We start from the raw sequence: 23,387 nt of genomic DNA, 5'->3' as shown, positions 1-23,387 counted from the left end.
TAATTGCCTTTTGGGGAAAAAAAAATGTTTTCTCAGTTTCCAGTAGAAATGTATGAAATACAAATCATACAGAAATGAACAAATATGTTAAGAATCCCATTATTTCACTTTGATTCCCTCAGGCACCCATTATCCTGCTAGAACTGAATATTTACAACAACTAAACACCATTAGCAGAAAAGAAGATGAAAGAAAATTCTTTTCCCACTTAAAGCATTTCAACATCTGGGCTACCATGGGCCATTAAAGCACAACAAAACAGCCTGTCTGGACTGCCACTTATCCTTTTATTTATTTATTTTTAAAGGAAAATGTGAAGTAATATCTGTACAGTTTAGACTCCCTCTGATGCTGAACAACCTGTTTCCAGGGAAAACCAAAGATTACTATGATTTCCCTTCCCCTTTTTAAAAAAGATGTCTTCTCCTTCTTTTCACTCAGGTTAATTAAACAACCCAATTCATAAGAAAAAGGGGCAGGGGGAGAAGGAAGAAGAGAAATTGTGTTTCCCAGTGCATCTCATGTAAGAGTTCAGAGTAAGACTCAAAAGGTATTCTGAGGAAAGAAGGAAAATATACAATAGTGAAAGACAGAAACTCTCGCAGGTTCTGCTTAACTAAAGTAAAATAGGACCACTAATTAGTCACAGGATTACAGGGAGAATACAGGTGTGTACAGGCTGAGCTGAATACCATAGATGCCAGCCAGTAAAGGCATGAAAGCAGAGTGACCTACCCACAAAATGCAAGTGGAGAGCAAAGAAGTCTTAATATGGAAAAATTGGCATTAAAGAATGCTCATTTCAATTAAAAAAAAATCTCTCCCAAATGTGCAATTAATGCTCACTGAGGACTCCCTGGCAGGAAGCATTTCTTAGAAACTACATCTAGAGTAATAAAAGATGTAAATGACTGAAAATAAATGGTATTGGGTATTGACACTGCATGTATCCAAGGAAGACACCCCAAAAGTTTAGTTCTAATGTACAGCAAGGATGAGTTGAACAAGACTATTGAGCTGAAGGCTGGTGGGAGAAATGTTCTGTAGGCAGAAAGTGGTAAGATGAAGAACATGTCCAAAAGGCACACAGAGCAAACACAGCTCTGAGTTCAAACTAACACTCAGGTTCTGAGCTTTTAATAGCACAGAGGGCGGCAACTCGTAAAGACAATTTCCGATCACATTTTATGGGACTTCCCTTTACAGCCAAGACATAAAGCCATCTCCATGAAAGAAGCTTTACAACAAAACTTTCCATCAAGTGTTTGAAAGAAACAGAACCATCTGACAAGTCTCTGATATTCAAACAATCAAAAGCTAAAAACAGCAATACAATATTCATTCAATCGAATGAGGCCTATAAAACACAGGAGATAGTTCACTTCTGGACATGGTATTGGTGGCATTAGGCTTCCTGACTCTAACACTCCTAGTCACACTCTCCCTCCAGCGATAATAAAATATCACTATCCAGCTAGAAAATCAACACATTGGCTTCCAAAGCACATGGCCTCCATCGTTTTCCTATCAGAATCCTACAGCTTTATGAAGCCACATACTGACGGAATGACAGTGTAAAAAGAAAATAAAGCCAAAAGAAAAACAGATCAACAGCTGTTTCCCCTTGCACTAAGGAATCACTGCAAACACACAGTAGTGTAGGTTCTTGCATAGTGAAACCTGTTTTAGTTTTTACAGCATGTATAGTTCTGTTCTGTCCTGGTTGCTACTGTCCAGACTTTATTACCAGAAAAATCATTCCCTATGTGCATGTTGCCTATAATATACCCCTTCCAGGGAAAGAAGTTATAGCTCAGACCCCACTTCTAATTTAACTGTTCATTTAATTGACATTAACACTCTAAAGCATCATGTGCATACTTTGACTTGTCACAACTGGGCCATCAATTTTGGGGAGAATCCATCAGTTTGGCAATATCAGTGTTTCATACAATGTATTTCACAAAGAAAGGCAAAACCAACTTTGCTGAGATAATGCACACCTACTTCGGCCAGTCAGCTATCGCCATGTCTGTGGGTTAATATTTCAGTAATTTATCCTAGATAGTGAAATATTAATGTCTCATTATAGTAAGAACAATCATGCATAAATTGTGACCAAATAACATTTAAATATTTTGCCAGAAAAAAAAGTATTTCTGGTAAAATAAGAGAAAAAGGAAAGAAAATGGAACACTTATTTATGAAGAGCAGAGTATACAAAAGATTGGAACCCAAGAAAGAGTTTTATTGTGTAAAAGATAGAAAACGAATGCTATAATTTGATTAAGTATGATAAGCCCCTGAACATTCCAATCAATTTTACTATAATATTCACATATACTATAAATTGTTTTCCTGTCTTGATGAGATCCAGCAAACAAATTTCTGAGCAGTCAAACCAAAATAAATATCTCCAGCAACTTGGAATCTGACTAAAGTATGTCATAGATGTGTTTGAAATAGTAGAATTTTGGAACTGCTCATTTTATAGTTGGGAACGATGAGATTCAGAGATGTCTCATGACTTGTTCCAAATTACTCAGTTATCGAGTAACTCAGGATTGGCCTTTGTTTACTAATACAACTGGGCTGGTTACAGTCTGTGAGGTGCCTTCTGACCTGGTAAATCATGGGGAAAAAAGAAGATTCCTGTCATTGTTTTAATGGAAAAAAAGAAGATTCAATAGCTGCCAACAAAAAAATCAATTTTGTTTTAAAAATGTTACACTCAACAGCCTAAGAAATATGTTATTTAATATATCGTGTTATTTAAAATCAACAAAATGACACATCTGGGTTTGTCATTCCGTGCACCAGATCAAATATTATGCTTCATAAAAAATCCATGTGGTCTCTAGTTAATGGTAGCGTTGTACGATTAAGATTGGGATGTGTTCTTGATTGACTTTATATCTTTTGCCGTTCGCTTAGCACATTGCTATAGGAATTTAAAGTCAATGACCTCTGAAAGTATGTAAATAAGGAGAAAAACTATGACTGTACTCAAATTTCCCAAAGAAACTGAAATGAGCATGACTCTTAATTAACCATGTCTTTATAAGATAAACAGAGGGGACAGAGGATACAAAGTAGAAACTAAACCTTGATATAAGGGCGAACTGAACTGATGTAAGTGCAAATCAGAGAACTATGTAGAGCATAACCAAACCTAATTTATGTACATCCTGACCATCTGGGTCTCAGATTTTACACGATCAGTGTGAGGTAAACTTCTCCTGGAGCCCTCTAAGGCAATACTGTTTATAGCACTATTTGGTACCAACACAGTCTGGCAATGCATGCAGCAATGAAGCTGGCTTCCTTAATGAATGCCCGTGGATAAAATCAGACCTCTGATGAATGTGGTTTAGGGACAAGCTCAGTCGTTCAACCAAATTCAGGCTTGACCTCCAACTTTGTGAATTAGTCTTTTGAGTCATAAGGTGTGGCAAGCAGAATTATAGACCACACCGCGAAAAACTCCCGTCCTAAACGTGCACATGATGACAGGCCACTCCTGGTAGCATTATATTGCATTATATTGCAATATAATTATTACATTGCACAGTAGGGAAATTTTGGGGGGAATGGGGCTCACCTTTTAAGGGCTCATCTAATCACATGAGCCCTTAAAAGCAGGGAATTTTTTCTGGCTGGTGGCAGAAAGGGAAGCTAGAGAGACTGAAATCACGAGAAGGATTACACATACTGGTCTGAAGATGAGGGGAGCCCGGAAGAGGCAAAGCTGTTGGCTTCTAGGAGCGGTGAGTGGCCCCTGCTGGCAGCCAGCAAGTGAAGGAGGACCTCAATCCTACAAGCACAGGAACGGAATTCTGCCAACACTTGGAATAACCTTGGCAGTGGATTCTTTCTAGAGCCTCTGGCAAAGAGCCCAGCCTACCAGACACCTTAATTTTCACCTTGTGAGACTCTGAGCAGAATATCCACTGAAGCTTGGCTGGACTTCTGAACTGAAGAACTGGGATGCAATTAATGGGTGTTATTTTAAATCACTACGTTTATGATGATTTGTTACACAGCACAGAAAACTAATACATAGGGTGAGTTATTTAACTTTCAGAGCTTCTGAAAAACAGATAATACAAATCACCAGTGGTTAGAGCGGGTCCTGAGAGGCACACGATGTGCCTCGCACAGTATTTAACAAGCAGTAAGAATTCGAGATGCAATTATCGTGCCCTTAAATACTTTCTTTTATGAAACGTCAGAGTTTTCTGACACATTTTATAAGTCAACGTTTCTGGGAATCCCCCTGTAAAATTGTTTGGTATGACTTCTGCCTAAGTTCCCCTATGAACAGACTTACAGGTTTGTGAAATTACAATGAAGTTTCACATGCGGTACCCCAATAAGATAATCAGATGATTCCACAAAGCACATGTGAAAATAAGTCGGGTTAATTTGTATGTGCATCCTACCTAGACTATGCAGAAAACAACAAAAACTAGATATCCTTAAAAAGAACTAGGATCCTAATAAGTAAACAAAGGTCCTAAGTGTTCTCAGTTGTAGTTGTCTATTACAGTAAAACACAGTTGAAGAACTACCTGAAATCTACACGAATCTAATATCAACTTGAGCAAAATTTTCTAAATTTTAGGACCCAAACAGGGAAAATCCAGGGCTTTGCTTACTGTTCAACTGGTCCAAATCATGCTTAGTTATAAAAGTATAATTGTGGGTTGAAAGAAAATTAATTTAAATTAATTACTCCAAATTAATTCATTCAACAACTATCAACTGCCAACTAAAATGCTCTAAGTGCGGTGCCATGAAGTGAAGCCACATGCTGATCTAAATCAAGGTCACATCTCACTGAGCTCAATGGGGAAGACAGATAAACCCACAGAAATTACACGATAGTGAGAATGTTAGGGGAGGGTGTTATTAAAACATGCAAGAGAGGTGAGACTTTCTGGAGGAAGTAACATCGAAATGGGAACCTACAGGGCAAGCAGACATTCCTTAAGTGAGAAGAGGATGGAAAGTGTTCTAAGCCGAGGATGCGAGGATGCGGCATCTCTAAAAGCGAGAAGAAACCGTGATGCCCTTTCAAGAAAGTAAAAGACAGTCCCTACCGCTATGTAATTGGCTTCAAACTGGAATGTTTTTACTTTGTTATCACTGCTTTGTATATATTTTTAAAAATCACGCAGCACCAAACCCTAAGTGTTGAGGAGCGCTCCCTGCTTTTATGTATTGAGTCTACTGTTCATTCTAGACCCTGTAACATTTTTCAATGGAAAATTCTTGTTACTCACAATTGTTTGAAATCCCTTGTTTTTTAGCAAAATGGACAAGTCTGTGTTACTGTTTCATACATACGCTCAAGATTTTGTGGTATACAAATTATAAAATCACTGAGATTACAAAACAACACAGATAAATGCCACAAAATAATATTTCGTTGTGAGGTCATGTAAAAAGTAGGGAGACTAATCAGAAATGACATTGAAACTACTAGATTAAAACAAAGCAAAAACAGAAAAGAAAACAAAGTCACTCCCCATCCCAACTCTATGCACTCTAAGCCTTGGTTATGCACTGAGGTAAAAGGAAAACAAGATTACAATATATTTATCTTTTTGTTATGAAAGAGAGCCATTAAGAGACAGAATTTATCTGTTATCGTCAAACCACTAAAGACAATGTAATGATTAATAGTGAGACTTTAAAACTCTCAAAGTAGATTTTCTCCTACATAGGGATAGATCCTTTACTTATAACACATTGGTTAGAAGTTGCTGTTATAGTTCTTTCATTATAAAAAGCAAAGACTGATAAATTACTATGAACTATACAGAAGGCCTTAAACTATACCTCATTTCCTATTATTTGTTAGTAATAATTACTGAAACACAAAAAATAAACAACTGTTAGCCATTATATATAAAAATGTTTAATCATTTTACCATATTTTACTTAACATTCTGTCTTCAAACATATAAACTACTTTTCTTACTATTAAGAGTAATAATAAAATAATTGCTAACAAATAACAAATATGACTATCAGTTACTGTTCTAAGCTCTTTACATATTAACTAATTTTTCCATTACAGCAACTATATAACGAAGGTACTATCATCATTTTAAAGATGAGAAATCTGAGAAACAGAGAAGTTACATAACTTGCCCAGAGTCACACAGTGAGTAAGTGGCAGCCTCAGAGCAGGAACCAGTCAGCCCAGCCTGCATCCAGATGTTTACCGCTATACAAAGCTCCTCTCACAATTAAACTGATGTCACCGCCTGTTCGGAAAATCCCTACTACCCAGCTTTCCCAGGTCTCCTATCTTGAAAATGAAATTTGGTCTACAGGTTTTCTTCCATAGTAGAGAGTGAAAATATAGCTCTCTGAAGGTTAGCTGCCAGGCTGCCCTCAGGATCAGGAAGACATGATACAAGTAGGTGTTTCAGAATGGGAGGTTGGGGGGCAAAGAGAAACAGAGGTAGAAGAAGACATGTGGGTGATAAATTCTTCCTCCCGTGGCTGATACCCTCAGGGAGCTGGTTGAGAGTGTATTTGTTGACAGGCTTAGTTTTGGCCCCTACCCACTTTGGGATTCCTGATGGATACCGGTATCAAGCGTAGCCCCACTCAAAAGGCAGCCAAATGTGACTGAGAAACAAAGGTGAGAATTAGTGAAGTGCAGAGATGGGTTGAGTTAATACACGTACACCTCCTCTCTGGACGGAATCCAGAAGCTTCTCCCAAAACGCACAGGGAAGACACATAGAGAAGACGGCTGAAGAGAGAGCCAGAGGCTTACCTGGGTGAGGCAGTGGTGAGGTGACACAAAGGAAGGCGAACCCAGGAACAGCAAGATGCCTTAAAAGCGTGGCCCGGCAAGACAGACCGAGGCTCAGAGGACCTACAACATCTCTCTTTCAAAAGGCTCTCCATTCTAAAGAAAATACCTCTTAACAAGGATGTGCATATATTTTCCAGTATATGTGATACTAACTATTATTTCTATCACAAAACCAATCATTTAAAATTTTTCAATAAAATTACAAAGGGGTTTAACCACAATTACAAAACATATATTAATAAAAGGTAATAATGCACCCTGTATAATGTTTTAATGCACAAATTACATTTCTGTAAAGTGAACTTTACTAACAATGACAGTAGACAAAGCTTAATATCCCATAAAAAACGTGAATAATGTCAGGCTAGGTTTCCACAGCATACTTTGATAACCTATTAGATCAGAAATTTAAAATTAAGATAGAGGACTAAATAAATGTGCTTACTAGATGGTGATAGTGAGATTCACACTTATATGTGTTTGTGACGAACCCTCATAGTACGTTCACAACTTTCTAAATACTTTAGAGACAAATATACATACCCCACACGTGGGGATATTGTGCTCAGTAAGGTGATTTGGATGGAGAAGAATGGGTGCTTGTGGCTGCAGAGAAGAGATTGATGGTTGCCAGAGGCGGGGGCCAAGGCAAAGAGATGGGTGAGGGGGTCAAGTGGTAAAAAGAAAAAAGAAAATTAAAACCAACAACAATCTTAAAAACCCCAAGCAATCAAAAAAGATATAAAACTCATGCACAAAAAGTCCTTAATTTTATGTTACATAACTTCCTAACAAGTTTGGTGAGCTAGTTTCTGAACCCATAAGAAATTACTAGTTAAAATGATGGCTAGCCACCACGAGGCAGTGCCTGGCAATCTGTGCCTGCCAGGGCTCCAAACTGTTAAAGAGGAGTGATCCTCCCATTGCACAGTTTCCATCCATCCTCAACCACAGCGGAATTGCATTTCAAACTTTGTACACGTGATCAATGGTTAATTAGGAACCCCTCTACAGAAAAGAAGTTTTAAGCCAGATTTTCTGGACAGCAACTATTACCTAAAGCAAAGGCTACTGATCTGTCTCAAACCCTGCTAAATAACAAGAGATACCCAGTCGTCCTTGGGCCTGTAAACTACGATGATATGTCACTTTAAGCATTGTATTGTGTCGTCCACTGACTGTTCTCAACTTGTCACACTGTCCCTTGAATCTTAGTCTAAACCACACCCAATTTCACTTGCACTACTGCACCACTTCCCGACTGCCCTCTTCACTATCCAAGCCTCCTCTCCCCGCCCCCAAATTTGTTCTCCATAGACTAGAGATCCTGGCAAAACATGGATTGAATCATGTCTCTTCCCTACTTAAAATTCCTCTAGAAGTTTCTCATTGCCCTCGGGATTCAGTCCGAAATAATATTAAAACTTGGAATAACCTATAAGGCACTGCATGATCCAGTTCATACCAAACTTCTCCAAACTCACTTCACTCCACACTTTGCTCTCTCTGATCCCTTTCCTGACCGGCCTTTCCAAAATAAAAAATAAAATACACCCATACACAAAGCACATTGTGTGATAAAAATAATGGGTTGCTGACATTATTCTCATTATAACAACAAAATACCAAAGTGTTTCAAAAACTGGTATTTGATTCAACTCCACCTTTCCTAAAACTGAATAAACAGAGCTCTGAAAAGCAAAAGACAAACTTGTTTCTTAATCTTACCAACTGGATAAAGCAAAGCTACTTTTTTTTAAAGGTAAGTGGCACACTGAGAGTGAAAAAATAGGGTGTGAATTACACCATAGGTGAATTAAACTACAGGGCAGAGAGATGTGTGCTGTTAATAAGATGAGTCACTGTTATCTGAGATTCTAGCAGACTTGCTTTCCTCAAATTCTTTCATCTTAAATTGTTCCATCGAAAAACCACGCCATCTTCTCAACAGATGATAATACTGGGTATTGCTTACTGAGTGCCTACCACACTGCAAGGGCCATACATAATACCACACTGCAAGGGCCATACATAACACGTAAAGGCTTTAGCTCATGTGTTGTTTATAGAACCTGTGAGGCAGACACGATTGCCATCTCCATCTTACAAATGATGAAACTGACAGCACAGCAGCGAGCCCAAGGTTGGGAGCCAATGCTACAAAGTGGGAGAGCAGGGCTTCAAACTCCCGTCAGCCCATCTCTTAAACACTGCACCAACTGAGCCCTGACAATGCGTTTGACAAAAGTCAGCACCCACTCTTTTTTAAAACAATAATAAACTCTTAGTAAAAGGGAGAGAATAAGTACTTAATATAATCAAATCTTCCTTAAACTAATAACAACTATAAATCTATTAGCAAATCATCATAGGTATTCCCATTGTATTCAGGAATAAGATACCCTGGTGGTATTCTTTGGCACTTTCCTGGAATTTCTGATTAATACAAATAATGGCAGAAAAATAGAAATTTTAGTTATAACTATTGAAAAGGATAAAACCATTACTTGTATATTCTACAATTATTTAATTAACAAAGCTAAGTATGTTACATAAGACGTCATAAGAACTAAAATAGCAAGGTCTATGAGATAGTTTTGAACAAAATAAATGATAAATAGAAATTAAATAACTGATCATTTTTATATTAATTATTCTATATCTTAGCAATATGTAGGAGAAACTAATCCATATCAATGATAAAATTATATAATACTTAGGAATGACTATCATAAGGAATGTACTGAAACTATATAAAATGTCAATAAAACTAGACAATTAAACAATTTGAGAAGCATACTTTATTCCTGGATGGAAAGACTGTACATTACAGAAATATCATTTTTCCAAAATACTTCATAAGAAATTAAATGGAAAGTAAAGTTGACATAAAAAAGTTAAATTGACACGAAGATCTCAAAACTGACAAGGAAAAATTCCACTGGTGAAAATAATTTTGAAATAGAAAATTAATAGAGGCACTGACCTCGCAGATGTTAAAATTTACCACAGAATGAAAGTAAGTTTGTCACAGAAGTATGATGACTCAAGGAAACACAGTACCAGTGAATCTCGGAGCAGCACGTAAGGGAATAGTTAGCACTTAATAAAGATTCTATAAAGCCATTGGTTAGTTATTTAGAAGAAATCATATGACAAATTTCAGCTTTTAAAAAAATACATAAGTAAGTGATTCTGGATAGGCTTTGTAGCAATTTTTAAAATGCTCAACAAAGTTAGATTGATAAATGTCACAAAATAAAAATCACTACATTCTGTAAGTCAATGCTTAGTAAATAAAATGATAGGATAAACAGAGTAAAAAAGTGAAAGAAATATGTTAAAACGTATTGATGACTTATATAGTGAGGGATTATAAAATTTGGTAGGAAAAACAAAAATGTTTCTAAAGAAATGAAGAGTTAATTTCAAAGAGTCAAAACACAAATAACAAATGAACACTTTAAGGAATGTGATGTCTACAATGATCAAGAATACGAAACAAAATGAGATGCAATTCCTGATTTTAAAAATTCACAACAAAAAAAAATACATTTTATTTTTTCTGTAAAGGTAGTCACATGGTTGAAAAACAAAACGATATGAGAGGTATTCATTTAGAAATTGTGCCCTGATTCCTGTCCGGGTTCATCCTATTTTCCCTCTATGCTCTTCTCTTTATTTAGACAATCAATTTTATTAGTTCCTGTGGATCCTTGAAAGTTTCTTCATGAAATGCAAACAAATGTAGAAATATATGCTTATAGGCCCACACTCCAACTCCTTAAATAAAATTCAGTAAGTAGCACTTTACATGAAGTCGAATATTTTTATGACTTGAAATACTATTTGTATTTCTTTTTATGCAAACTATTCATTCCTGATCTTTGCCTATTGTTCTATTGCTTTGTACTTTTCCACACCCCTACAATTTCTAAAATATATTAGAGAGAAAACTCTTGGTGATTTGAGAGGCAAATTTTTTTTCCCAGTTTATCATTCTCCTTTAGAAGAATTTCCCCAGAATAGTTAGGTTTTGTTTTGTTTTGTTTTTGCCAACCAAATAATTTTTTTAATGAGTCAAATTTCTTTTTTTTCTTCCTCTTTCAGATGCTGAAATTGAATAGAAAATTTTCAGATTCTTTTGGGCTTTCTAAGTATTAAATCCTCTACAAATAACAGTTTTACTTCCACCTTTCTATATTTTACACCTCAGATTTTTTTTCCTGTCTAGCTTTGTTGACGAATAACTCTGGTAGAGCAACACCAGTCGAAGTGAGAACTGTGTGTCCATATTTTGTTTGTACTCAGAGCAGAGACAGCAGAAGTGCCTCTAGCATTTTGACATTATTTATAATGCTGTCTCTGGGCTGTGTTTGTGTGTGTGTATGTGTGAGTGCATAAATAGTCTGCCAGTTAGTCATGGTTATAAAATATTTAACTCTTACTTTATTGAGCTGTTCTGTTTTTTAAACATCCAAATGGCTGTTGAGTTTTGTCAAATGAATATTCGCATCTATAGAGATTAACATGTGCTTTTTCCCCTTAGATCAATTAATATGATGAATTATTTTAATAGGGCTCATAATCTTTCATTCCTGTAATGCTGAACCATGATGTATACTCCTTTAAGAGTTGCTGGGTTCTTTCTTCGAATAATTTTCTAAAGAGCTTTGCACTGAAACTTATAAATGAAACTGGGGATAGTTTTCTTGTGAAATTTTGACTATGCTTAGGCATCAATGATATTCTAACTTAATGAAAATAATTTGAAGCTTCTTTTTCTCTGGGAGTGTTCAAGTCACACAGGAAGGATTTCTCCTTTAAAAAAATCATTAGAGAGAATGTAATATATAAATGATACGTGTTGTACTATCTAGGTAACAACTAATATCTATAGAAACATCTTTAAAAAGATACATGTAAAACTCAAGGTAACAAATAAGAACAAAATAATATTAACTAACAAATTGGTGGAGGAAAAGGGGATATTAAAAAATTGATTAGTCCCAATAAAATCAAGAAAGGATGAAAATGCTACATAAAAGATGGATTAAACAGAAAACAATACTTGGATGGTATATACAAACACAACTATGTCAGTAATTATATTAAATGAAAATGGACTAAATATTCTATCTAAAAGGCGAAGATTGTCAGCTTGAATTGAAAAACAAAAACAAAACACAACTACATGTTGTTTACAAGAGAATGACATAAGGACAAAAAGAGGCTGAAAGTAATTGGAAGGGAAAATATATATCATGCAAACACTAAATGAAATAAATTGGGATAGCTAACAGTGGAAAAAGCAGACTATAAGGCAAATAAGTGTATTAGAAAGACAGGGCAGAATTCCATACCCATGAAAAAGCCCATCCAGGGGATATCACCATCCAAAATATAGCCTCCTAAAATCATAGCTTTAAAATTTAGAAAACATTAAACATTAAACAAATTTTAGAAAACATTAAACATTAACAGAAAATTAACAGAAATAGGGAAAGGAGAAATAGGCAAATTCACCACATTATGGGTGGTTGTAAAATATCACTCTCAAAAGTTAACAGAACAACAGGAAATGCTAGAGTAGGTCTGAAAAAGGCAGTTAATATACTTGACCTACTGACATGCGTGGTGCATTATTCCCAACAACGGCAAAATTCACTCTTTTTTCTAAGTACTATAGGAATATTTGCCAAAGTTGACCATATGTTGGGCCATAAAGCAAGTCATTATATAATTAAAAGGACTGAAATTATTCCATGTTTGTTCTCTGGCAGAATCCTGGCTGTGAAATCTGTAACACGAAAGGATAATTAGGGAATTCTCAATCACTTGAAAGTTAAGCAAAACATTGTTGAATAACTCATGAATCAGAGGAGAAATTCCAATGGAAATCAGACAATGAAGATAATGACATCATCATTAGACACAGAAGAGGTTTTTCACTAAGGAGGGTGATTTCAGGAAAGCAGGATGAAATGAAAATGGGGAAAAGCAGGAAAGGGGAGAAAGCCACAGAAGGGAGGGCTGCAGGGCTGGCCATTTCTAAGTGTGCAGAGCTACCAAACTGTACTTTCAGCAGTCGCTCCCAGGCAGAGAAAGGGGCAAGAATTTGTTGCTAATCCCTTATCACACTGGTAAATGATGAGCCACACAGCCTGTTAACTTGTCCACATGTCCATGTCAGGAGGGAAGCCCAGGCAGGAAACCCACCATGCGAGCAGGTACCCAGACCCTCCTGTCAGAACACACCTTGTCAAGGTCCTTATAAGAGATGTGGGTCCTTATGCACCCATTCTGAGCTACTCCAGCTTTGTCACTGGAAGCGGCCAGCAAGGTACACAGTTCCTTCATCCAGTGTATTTCCCTCTTTTTTGAAGGATGTGCTTTCTGAGGTCTGTCAGGGGGACAAAGAATCTTTATTTCTCACAGCAATGACTTCCTGTTCAAGCCTAGTTCCCACTCAAAACAGGGCTTTTTCCTTCTTGGAATATGTATGTGCCAGTGACTGATGGCATCTGCCATCACTGGGTCCCTTCCACACTCCCATTCCTCTCTGTCACTCCAGCAGGGTCTCCTGCACAGATTCTGCTGGCCTCAATTGCTTTTGCCCCCACTGACACATATACTGGATTTCAAGGCTTTTCATTGCCTCTTGGTTTTGCTATAGACGTATTTTGTGGGTCTCCCTGAAAGCTCATTCTGTATGATTTCCAAGAGGAGAATTACATTTGGCCCAAACTCCTGCCTTATTCCTCACGGAACCAGGAAAGATTGTTTCAAAACTGTTAAACATCATCATCAGAGAGGATACAATGTCACCAAAACTCACAAAGAGATGACGTAGAAGCTAATTTGTACATATTTTCTGCAACATATGTGGAACATCATTAAAATATTTATAACTTCAGGTATCTTAATTCCCCTCTTAGAAAATTTTCCTAACAAAATTATCAGAAATCTGGACAGAGATTTATTCAAAAATATATTTGCTGAAGTATTATTTTTAATAACCTCAAATTAATGAAACCATAATAAATTGCGGATACCTTTTAAACTGGAATATTATATACATGTTAAAAATAAATATTAAACATACATATTAAAAATAAAAATAATATTTACTTATGTAATGTCACAGGGAAATGTCACAGTTGCTGTTTCTTTTTAAGAAAGGTACAAGACAAAAATTTCAATCTTTTTTATATCAAAACCATGTAGAAAATAATAAACCTGGAAAGAATGATCTAATAAATTGCCTCTTCATAACTGTATTACTAGCGACATTTTCCCCCCTTTACACTTTTCTATACTTTCCACTCCTACTATAATGAGCATATATTACTTTGATAATCAGAAGGATAAATAAAATTAAAAGCTTGAGATATATCGAGTAAAAGATGGTGGCTCAAGGCCACACAATCCTGCAGGTTGCAGCCCTAGAAATAAAAGGGGAGAGGGTTTGTGTGAAAGCATGCACACATGAGATCTCTATTCACCGAGCCACATCCAAATTCAGCTTTATAAATACATTTATTGTCAGAATATAAAAAAGAAAACAAAGATCACGATAAACACGACAAGAGTTTCAGTTAGCACAAATGTCATCACGACCAAAATTTCTTCAGCATAAAGCCCAATATGCTTCCCAGTTGATGACCCAAAATAAAAGCTACTTTCAAGGGAACATCCTACAAAAATAGTGCCTTTTCTGGTCCTTGTGACAGAAACCTTGATGTGAACAGGAAAGACCATCTTAGACTTAATCGCCTGCGTTTACTATGCAAATTGCACAGATACCTGAGGTCTTTAATTCTACCCAGCCCCTGTTCTTCTAAACCACCCTCCTCACATCAGACAAGAACTGCTATCACTGACCTCCACAAAATAAAGACGTCAAAATGCCTGTATTTAAGTGCTCCAAAGGAAGGCAGAACTAAAAACCTAGGAATCAAGAATTCAGAAAAATAGAAAGCACATGACACTTTTCTCATGACTACGAAACAACTGAAGGGAGATTCCTGTTTAATTTCTTGTCTATGTCAAGTATGATTTCATTTAAAGAAAATTCCCCCATTTTATGCCCCAGAATTGATCATAATGGAATTTTAAAAAAATAATGATTATTCATTTTCACAAATTTCTCATAATAAGATAATTCAGAGCTTTGCTGTTATTGTAAACATATCCCAAGATCTCTCTCAATATCCAAACTACCCTTTTTCTTCCTCTTTTACATCTCAATAGTAGGAACACTTAATATGCGTTTATCCCTAGGGCTGTTAGTAAGTCTCTTGAGTTTGGAAAATTCTTAATAAAAATTCTAGGAAACAGAGCAGTTTCAAGGAAGAATATGAAGAGGAAAAGTTTTACTTTGTAGGTAATTATAACTTGTAGTTTTACTTTGTAGGAAAATAACTTGTACTTCATGCTTTTTCTTTCAATTTATATTTCTTTTATTATTTTCTGCTGCCAGAGATGATTGCGCAATACAGGAATTACCTTTTTCCTCTTAAGATTCTTGTAAAGACTTTCGGTTTTCATAAACCCCTTTATTTCCCTGCAGAATTCTTTCTGAAGGAGTTAAGCATAATTTATAACTGAAAGTAAATATGAAATGTGTGTGTCCACTTAATCAAGAAAAAGCCAGTTCCTTGGGTTTCCATTTCTGTGGCTTTATTTTGTTTAGTTCTTGAGACTGAACTTGATTTTACATTATTTGCAAATATTTTTCAAAAGTATCAAGGAGTCTTTTAAAACAATATAATTACATTATTCTCTAATTCCTAACATTGGTAAAATCATTCAGAAATTGGATAGTTGGGTTTACATTTATTTAATTTGAAGCACCCCAGTTTCCTTTAATAGGTTAATTTTAGAAATAGGTTAATCTCAAAAAGTGAGATGGAGAATTTCTGCATTTTATACACTGAAGGGTTGGCAAACTATTACACACATGCCAAACCTCACTTGTCACCTGTTTTTGTGAATAAAATTTTGTTGGAACAGAACTACACCCACCCACATCTATGGCTGCTTTCCAGCAATAAAGCAGAGTTGAGGAATTGTGACAGAGATCATTTGGCTCACAAAGCCTAAAATATTTACTACCTGGCTCTTTTCAGGAAAATAAATAAATAAATAAATAAATAAATAAATACATAAATAAATACATACATACATACATACAACCTACCTAACTCTGATGTGTGCAATGCTCTGTCCTCAGAAAATGCCTTAAACATTCTGGGACAAATGACATTTTCTTTTTTAACCAAGCTGCTCATTAAAAAAAAAAAAAATATATATATATATATATATGTACATATATATATACATATATATGTATATATATATATATATATGTATATACTTTACCCAGTTTGTCACACCTTCATTATTATTAATCACATTATTACATTAAAGGGCCTATACTGCCTGATATAATTCTTAAAACCTTACTTACATGACTTCTTGTAGGCTGGCTATCGGCTAACATTAACCTCTTTGCGTCCAGTGACATCACCAGCATGGCACGTGATGGGACATTGCTTCAAAGAGCCAGATGGCCATGTGCAGAAATGGATTCTGTTGGAATCAAATGAAGGGGTAAAAAGATTTAAAATTATGTATTGAATCATCCGCCCTTTCTCAGATTTATGGTTCCCTTCACACCTGAAAAGACAGGAAGACTCCTGTGGAAACAGTTTCAAAAGTCAATAGGATTTTTTTTGGGGGGGGAGGATTAAACTTTCCTAGAATCTTCAGACCTCCCTATAATTTCACTCAAATCCATTTGGACTATAGCTACTTCATTTGGGGAGGCAAATAATTATACATCATTTTAAATAAACTATTACATTTCATGCAGTTGTCTAGCAAATGTTTTTCCCATAAAACAGCACAAAGCAACCAAGGGGGGAAAAACTGAAAACAACTAACAGATGCTGTTAGTGTTTTAATAGAAGAATAAAGAAAGCCCCATGTAAAAACCAAATTAGGTAATTAATTCTATAGAAATGGGGAAGATAAGGAACTTGGAAAGACTTCAGTGAGCAGGTAACATTTGAGCTGGCTTTGAAGGATGAGTAGTGTTACTCTAGCAAAATAATGCTCCTTGCAGAGGCTCAGAATTCAAGAGGGTGAGAGAGGAATGGTGTTTTACTAGGATTTTGAAGGTGGCTTTATTCTTGCCCCATTACTGGTGACTGGAACCCAATATTGGGGATAAGGAAGCATTAAGTTGGTCCACACTCTAAAAAGAGTTTCATACCTAAGTCCAGACACCTGCTCCAGGGCTAGCTCAGAGGTAGGCAAACCCTTAGCGTACCTATGACCTCCAAACCACCAACTCCACCCCGAGACCCCATCCCCATTCCATATACAGGAGACGAAAATACCAGGAACTAAAAGGAAAGGCAATAATTGAAATCATCAGCCAGGGGCATGATGGGAACTGCCATGGGGTTATGGACTGAATTATGTCTCTTCACAATTCTTACATTGAAGCCCTACTCCCCAAAGTGATGGTATTTGGAGACGGAGTGTTTGAGAGGTAATTAGGGTTGAATGAGGTCATCAGGGTGGATCCCTCATGGCGACATTAGTGCCATTGTAAAGGAAACCCCAGAGAGCTTGCTTCCTCTCCCTCTCTCTCCCGTGTGAGAACACAGTGAGGAGGCATCCACCTGTAAGTGAGGAAGAGAGTCCTCACCGGAGAACTGAATTACTGGGCACCCTGATCTTGGATTTCCCAGCCTCCAAAAGGTCAAGTATGGTATTTTGTTATGGCAGCCTGAGCTGAGTAACACAGACTGGCATCTTATCCAGTGGCTGAACATCATATCAGTTTAGTAAATCATAAGATTTACTCTTAAACCTACCTGACAAAAGGAAAAAATAATGGAGAATAGCATCAAATTTTGTTTCCAGTGTTTGATCCAGGAAAGCAGTGGATTAAGACTGGCCTTCTTGCAAGCGGACTCAGATCATCATACCTATTGAGCTGTACTACTCAGTAGGGAGCTGAGGGGGTAGGAAGGGATTAAGCCTAATTACCCACAAAGGGCCAGTACAGAGGCCACCATAAGTGTGTGGACTCCTAAGGATCTTCTAAGGAACACACACATGTCCTTTAGGAGAGCCCAACTTTGGAACACTCCCACACAGAAGGTATCAATGGTTAGTATGTGTTAGCCAGGAAAAGATGCAACAACCAACAGTGGATGGCCTAGTTAAGTCAGGAAACATTTGGCCTTTTTGCCCTGTGCCACCCTCTCAGTCCCTAACCTCCAGAAGTTAGAACCAGAAGAAGGAGGCTAGAAGGCATGAAAAAGTGGACCGCGTCCTCCCCCCTCCTGGTCCCACAGGTCTAACTTGAACTGGAGGAACATGTGGAGATGAGACTGGGATTTTAAACGGACTAGACAATTAAATAATTGGAAGGGACCAGAAAGTTATAGAATCAGACACTTCTGCAAATGGATAATTGTAAATGGATTATGAGGGGAGTGGTTCCAGAACCATTTCAGAGTTAAGCATAAATCGTTTTTTTATGGAAAACAAAAACAAAAACAAAACAAAAAAAAGGAAGAATCTATAATTGTTCAGAGAAGATTAATTTATTTTGGATTTATTTCAGGCAAATTCCTATGCCATCATTTTCTCCCACACTCTAACAGTATATTTTCTAGTTTATTCCCTTTCAAATTACCTTTTTAACAATTTCTCACCTGAACCACTGCTATTATACAATAATAATAATAATAATAGGAATCCTTATGAAGCTTTGTGTTGAAGGAAAAGATTAAGATTTTTGAGAAAAATGTCTGTTCAATTTAAAAGATGATCTCAGACCCAGACATCAATCTTAACTTTGTTTTTGCCTTCTCTGCGTCATGTTCATATAACAGCCAGGTCCTTAATCCTAGTTTGACTTCCACTTCATTGTCGCCTACTTTATCTCATAAGAACTTTTTCTTTCAGATTTTTTTTGGGTATTTTTTTCATCCTCCTATGAACCTTCTTTAACTCTACTGGGAACCCTGACCAGAGACCCATGCCTTGGCTCCTTTTCCCTTTCCAACCAGGAAACAAGCTTCCTTGATAGACACCCCAACTGATGAATTCTGCAGGAGGCATGCGAATGAAATCAGCAAATACTCTAAAAGGCACGGGAAGGGCCACCTACACCCATCTGATTCTCAAGTGGATGAACTGGTATGGCTTTTTCACTGCACCTATTTACCCCCTAAGCTTCGAAAAGGTTAGTATGTGTTAGCCAGGAAAAGGAGCATGAAAAAGAACACCTACCACTGTGATGTAAAGCTAGCTGGACTCCTAAATTTCATATCCCATGCCATTCTAATCCTTCAATTGTTACCAATACGGGCTAATGTTCTAGAAATATAGTAAGCTAACTTCTTCAGGAAACACCTAATACGAGGTAACCAAAATTTTCAGGTTAAAAAAAAAAATCTCCAACCCAGATCTTACGCTATTTTGCCTTAAGAATCTGCCTCAAGTTAAGCTCGACATACCCTTGGAAGTGCTAAAACAATGCACCCTCTCCATAACTGCACAGCAGGAATAATAGATGAGAGCTGATCTATCCAGATGAATGGTCTCTATGTGGCCACATCTGGGAAAACTTGTCTCTCACTTTGGAATTTAATTCGTACGTATTTAAATGGAACTAGAAACAAAACATGTTAAACACTCCAAAGAACTTCCAGCTTAACATCCATATTTCATAGAGAAAGAAACTGGGTCCCAAAGGGACCAAGTGACTTGCTCTGCCCAGCAAGACTACCTAGGAATTGATAAGCATTTCCATAGAAGATGTGAAGATTCTATTCAGAGCCGCAGTGAACATTGAGGTACTCATTACCGCCTGACAGGTAGCTGAGAGCTCAGAGCTGAGTCTCTCCCCAGAAATGCCCTCAGTGGATGAGAGCCGCATAGCACAAGGTCATAACCCCTTGTGCTGGGGGCCTGGCCTCCTTCCCCGGAGCTGGAACATACTAGAAGGGCCACCACAGCTTCAGAGGCTGAGGCCTCTGCTGCAGCTGCATAACAGTTCAACTTCTCCCTCTACCTACCCTACTTCCACCCTCCCTCACTTCCATCGGTGTTGGTCCGGAGAACATGCCCCAGTAAGCCTCCTGCATGAACATCTCTGTCTCAGAGTCTGCTTCCCAGAACCCAACCTACAAACATAGTATCTTCTGCTACTTGAGAAAATGTAAGGTTGGGAAACACTTGGATTAAATTAACATAGATTATTGTGGGACTTCCTTTAATTTGACAATATGCACCGTGAACTTCCAATGAATAATGAAAATTAGTTAGCCACAGAATCCTCTTTTAATACTGAACATCTCCTGAAACTTGTGGTCTGTGGAATATCGTCCGGGAAACATAAATGCCATCCACTCCAACTCATATAGAATCTATTTGCTGAAGTTACTCACGTCAATAGTTCTTGTAATAGCAAAAGAATGGAAATCACTGAAATGTTCATTAATAGGGGACCGATTAAATAAATTATCATATGTCCATATAATGGAATATTATATGTCCAAAAAAAATGAGAAGTTCTTTAAGTACTAGCACAAAAAAGTATCCAAGGAATATTTTTTAAGTGTAAAAAGCAAGGTTACTGAACAGTGCATGTCTGTTTTTAAAAAAGGGGTAGTAGATTAAATATATGTGTACGTTTTCTTGTGTATGCACAAAATATTTGTAAAGGCGTACACTATAAAATGAAGCACTGGTTGTTTGCGTATAAGGGGATTAAAAAGCACTTTGCAGCCTTTGAATTTTAAACCATGAGAACATACTACCTGTTCAAAAAATTAAAATATTAAAAATGAAATGCAAAACACTGCAAAGTATTAGAGAGCAAAGATTTAAATATTTTGTTTAATCATCTATGAAAAGACTCTGGAAATAAATACTATATATAACACATTCTTCAAAGGTACTTAGGCTATGAGCTCCTTGAAGAGCCACAGCTTCTCCATTTAGAACGCCCAAAGCCTCGGACAGTGACTGATCCACAGGGGACAGTCATTAATTCATTTTTTTAAATTGAATCATTTTGCTTCCATACAGCAACAGATTTGACAGACTTTTCTTCTTTAATGTGAGATCTAGGGAAACTCTAGAAATGGGGAAAGACTAGTATATTCTATGAATGTATTTACCTGGTTCGGCTTCCCTTGTTATTAGCCTATAATCAGCAACACTTAAAAAGTACCTAGAGCTGTGTTGTCTAGTGTAGTAGCCGCTGGCTATATGCGGCTATTTAAATATAAACATAGTTAATTAAAATAAAATGAAACTAAAAATTCACTTCCTCCGCTGAGCCAGCCACATTTCAAGAGCTCAATAGCCACCTGTGGTTATTGGCTACCATATTGGACACAGAAGACACAGACCATTTTCATCGCCACAAAAGCTTCTATTGGATCTAAGTATAGCACAGACTTTGGTTTCAGACAGATCTGGGTTTGAATTCTGACACAGCCACTTCAAAACATTAAGGTTTAGGGGAAGTTAATTAATCCCTCAGGGCCTCAGTTTCTTCATCTGCAGAATGGGGAAAATGTGAGTACCCACCTCACTGAGTCACTTTACGTTCAAGTGAGCTCATTCATGCAAACTGTGTAGCGCAGGCCTTGACACACAGTGAACACTCACAAGTATCACCTCTCATTAGCGATCATCAGCACTAGGAAGGGAACACTTCACCATGAACCAGTCATCTCATCCCTCACAATCAGGGTGTCCCACCCCTCCCCTAGGACTGGCAAGAGGAAAGGTGGCCATCGACATCCATACTGTCTAGCTCAGGGTTACTAAAGTGCCGGTTTACAGTGAATAAAACCTGTGCTAATTCCATCTTCAGGAAAGTCTTGAAATGATAAAAGGTCGGGTGAAATAAACGTGTGCGTTAGGAATGGATTGACTTACATTCTGGTACAAGCTCTTTCTAGGGTCAAATACTGGGAACAAACATTTTTATACTTTGAATCACAAAGGTCTAGTTAGCAAGACATACCCTTTGATATAAGTTTAAAATGCTCACAAAGAAAAAGGTTGTCAAACTGCCATGAAAAGAACATAGCGCAGGACAGAAGAAGAGACAGCCAGGTCAGTCAAGGTCAGGGTCTTATGGCTGGTAAATTTGAGTTAAGTTTCAAAGAACATAAAAATCGTGATGGGGGAGAGAGAGATAGGTGGGGGAGAGAGAGATAGGTGGGGAACAGTGACGAAGAAAGAATACTAAGAGAATGGAAAGAGAGAAGTCTTGTAACTTGGGCCCTTCAAGAAGAAAGAAATAGTTTCCTTTTATCCCTTGTTAACTTGGCTTCCAACAACAGAAAACTACATAGGTCTGAATTTTGCGCTTTTTCGTCCTACTACATACACATCTTCATATAACAGGAGTACTAAATATACATAATTTTTCACTCTAAGAATATATATGTGGAAAGCTATTTTGATGACTTGTGGGCCCTTCAAACATTTCCACTTAAAGATACATGAACCAAACAAATAAAAAGTTCTCGAGTATATGTTTAAAGTTAATTTTCTTCTTTTGAATTCTTCTGGTATTTATATAAAAAGATCCACACAAAAAATTATTCTTCATCATAAAAATCAGCCAATCATTGCCAAACAATTTTCCAGTACTGCCACTATAGCTAATTGTTTAACTATTAAAGTGTATGTTATGATTTATAACAGACATAATGGCACCAATCTCCATATGATTACACGGTGCTGCCATGGAAGACGTACCTCATCTGCTGTAGCAGGAGATGCTGGATGACAATTTATAATGATGCACATTTCTTATTACCTGCTGATAATAACCTCTCAGTGCAAACGACAGCTTAATTATATACCACAGCCCCCGCTGGCGAATAAGTGGATTCGAACATTTCTATCACTTCTCGCCCATCCCTTACAGAAGCAAAGAATTACCAAAATCCTCAGAAACTACACTTAAAATTGAGTTAAAAAGTCTAAGGCTGATCTTTTATTAAACACAGACGCACTTTAGACTGCACAATCCCTTAGTTCACCATCTTCAGACAGTTTCACTACAGCTGGTTGTCCTTGTTTCAATGTTTTATAAACTCCTCCTGCCAAGGCGTCTGGAATCACCCATTCCAAATACTTGGCTTTTTAGGCAATGTATCAAGTGATTTACACGGAACACTGGCTCTCAGAATCAACACAGTGGCCACAAATTTGCTGTAGAAGCCGTAGGTCTTGTTTCTAAAGCATAGCCTGCTGGGCTACTTCCTGACAATTAAATTAAACTTCTCAAGTCTATACAACAAAGCCACAGTGCTTATAAAACTGCTAAGTGGCAGACTGCTCCTATTCATGTAGTTTATTTGGCAACTGGCAGAGTGCTTGGACTCTTAGGTTCCAGTGCAGTCCGTGTGGCTGCGGACCTTCTTTCCTTTGGACGGGACAGCAGGACCTATCCATCTGTGATGCACTGCTGGCTCTTTTCTTCTCTCCC

General features: G+C 37.2%; 1 protein-coding gene across 10 annotated transcripts in view; it reads right to left on the bottom strand.

Moving 5' to 3' along the window:
* Positions 1-23,387, bottom strand: part of IL15 (interleukin 15) — a 146,153-nt gene that overhangs the window by 26,475 nt on the left and 96,291 nt on the right. For 9 of the 10 annotated variants that reach the window (XM_081077001.1, XM_081076997.1, XM_081076996.1 and 6 more), the window contains exon 2: positions 16,311-16,432. Coding sequence is in view for 5 of the 10 variants with exons in the window: in XM_081076997.1 (XP_080933123.1) it covers positions 16,311-16,376 (66 nt within the window). In the remaining 5 variants the exon portion in view is untranslated. Of the gene's footprint in view, positions 1-13,096; positions 13,242-16,310; positions 16,433-23,387 lie in introns of all 10 variants that reach the window. The other variant, XM_081077000.1, reaches the window with a different exon arrangement.

Source organism: Rhinolophus hipposideros, assembly GCF_964194185.1.
Source record: "Rhinolophus hipposideros genome assembly, chromosome: 16".
NCBI classification, from domain to species: domain Eukaryota; kingdom Metazoa; phylum Chordata; class Mammalia; order Chiroptera; family Rhinolophidae; genus Rhinolophus; species Rhinolophus hipposideros.
The sequence above is the reverse complement of the archived record's forward strand: the minus strand, read 5'-3'. Positions and strand labels throughout refer to the sequence as shown.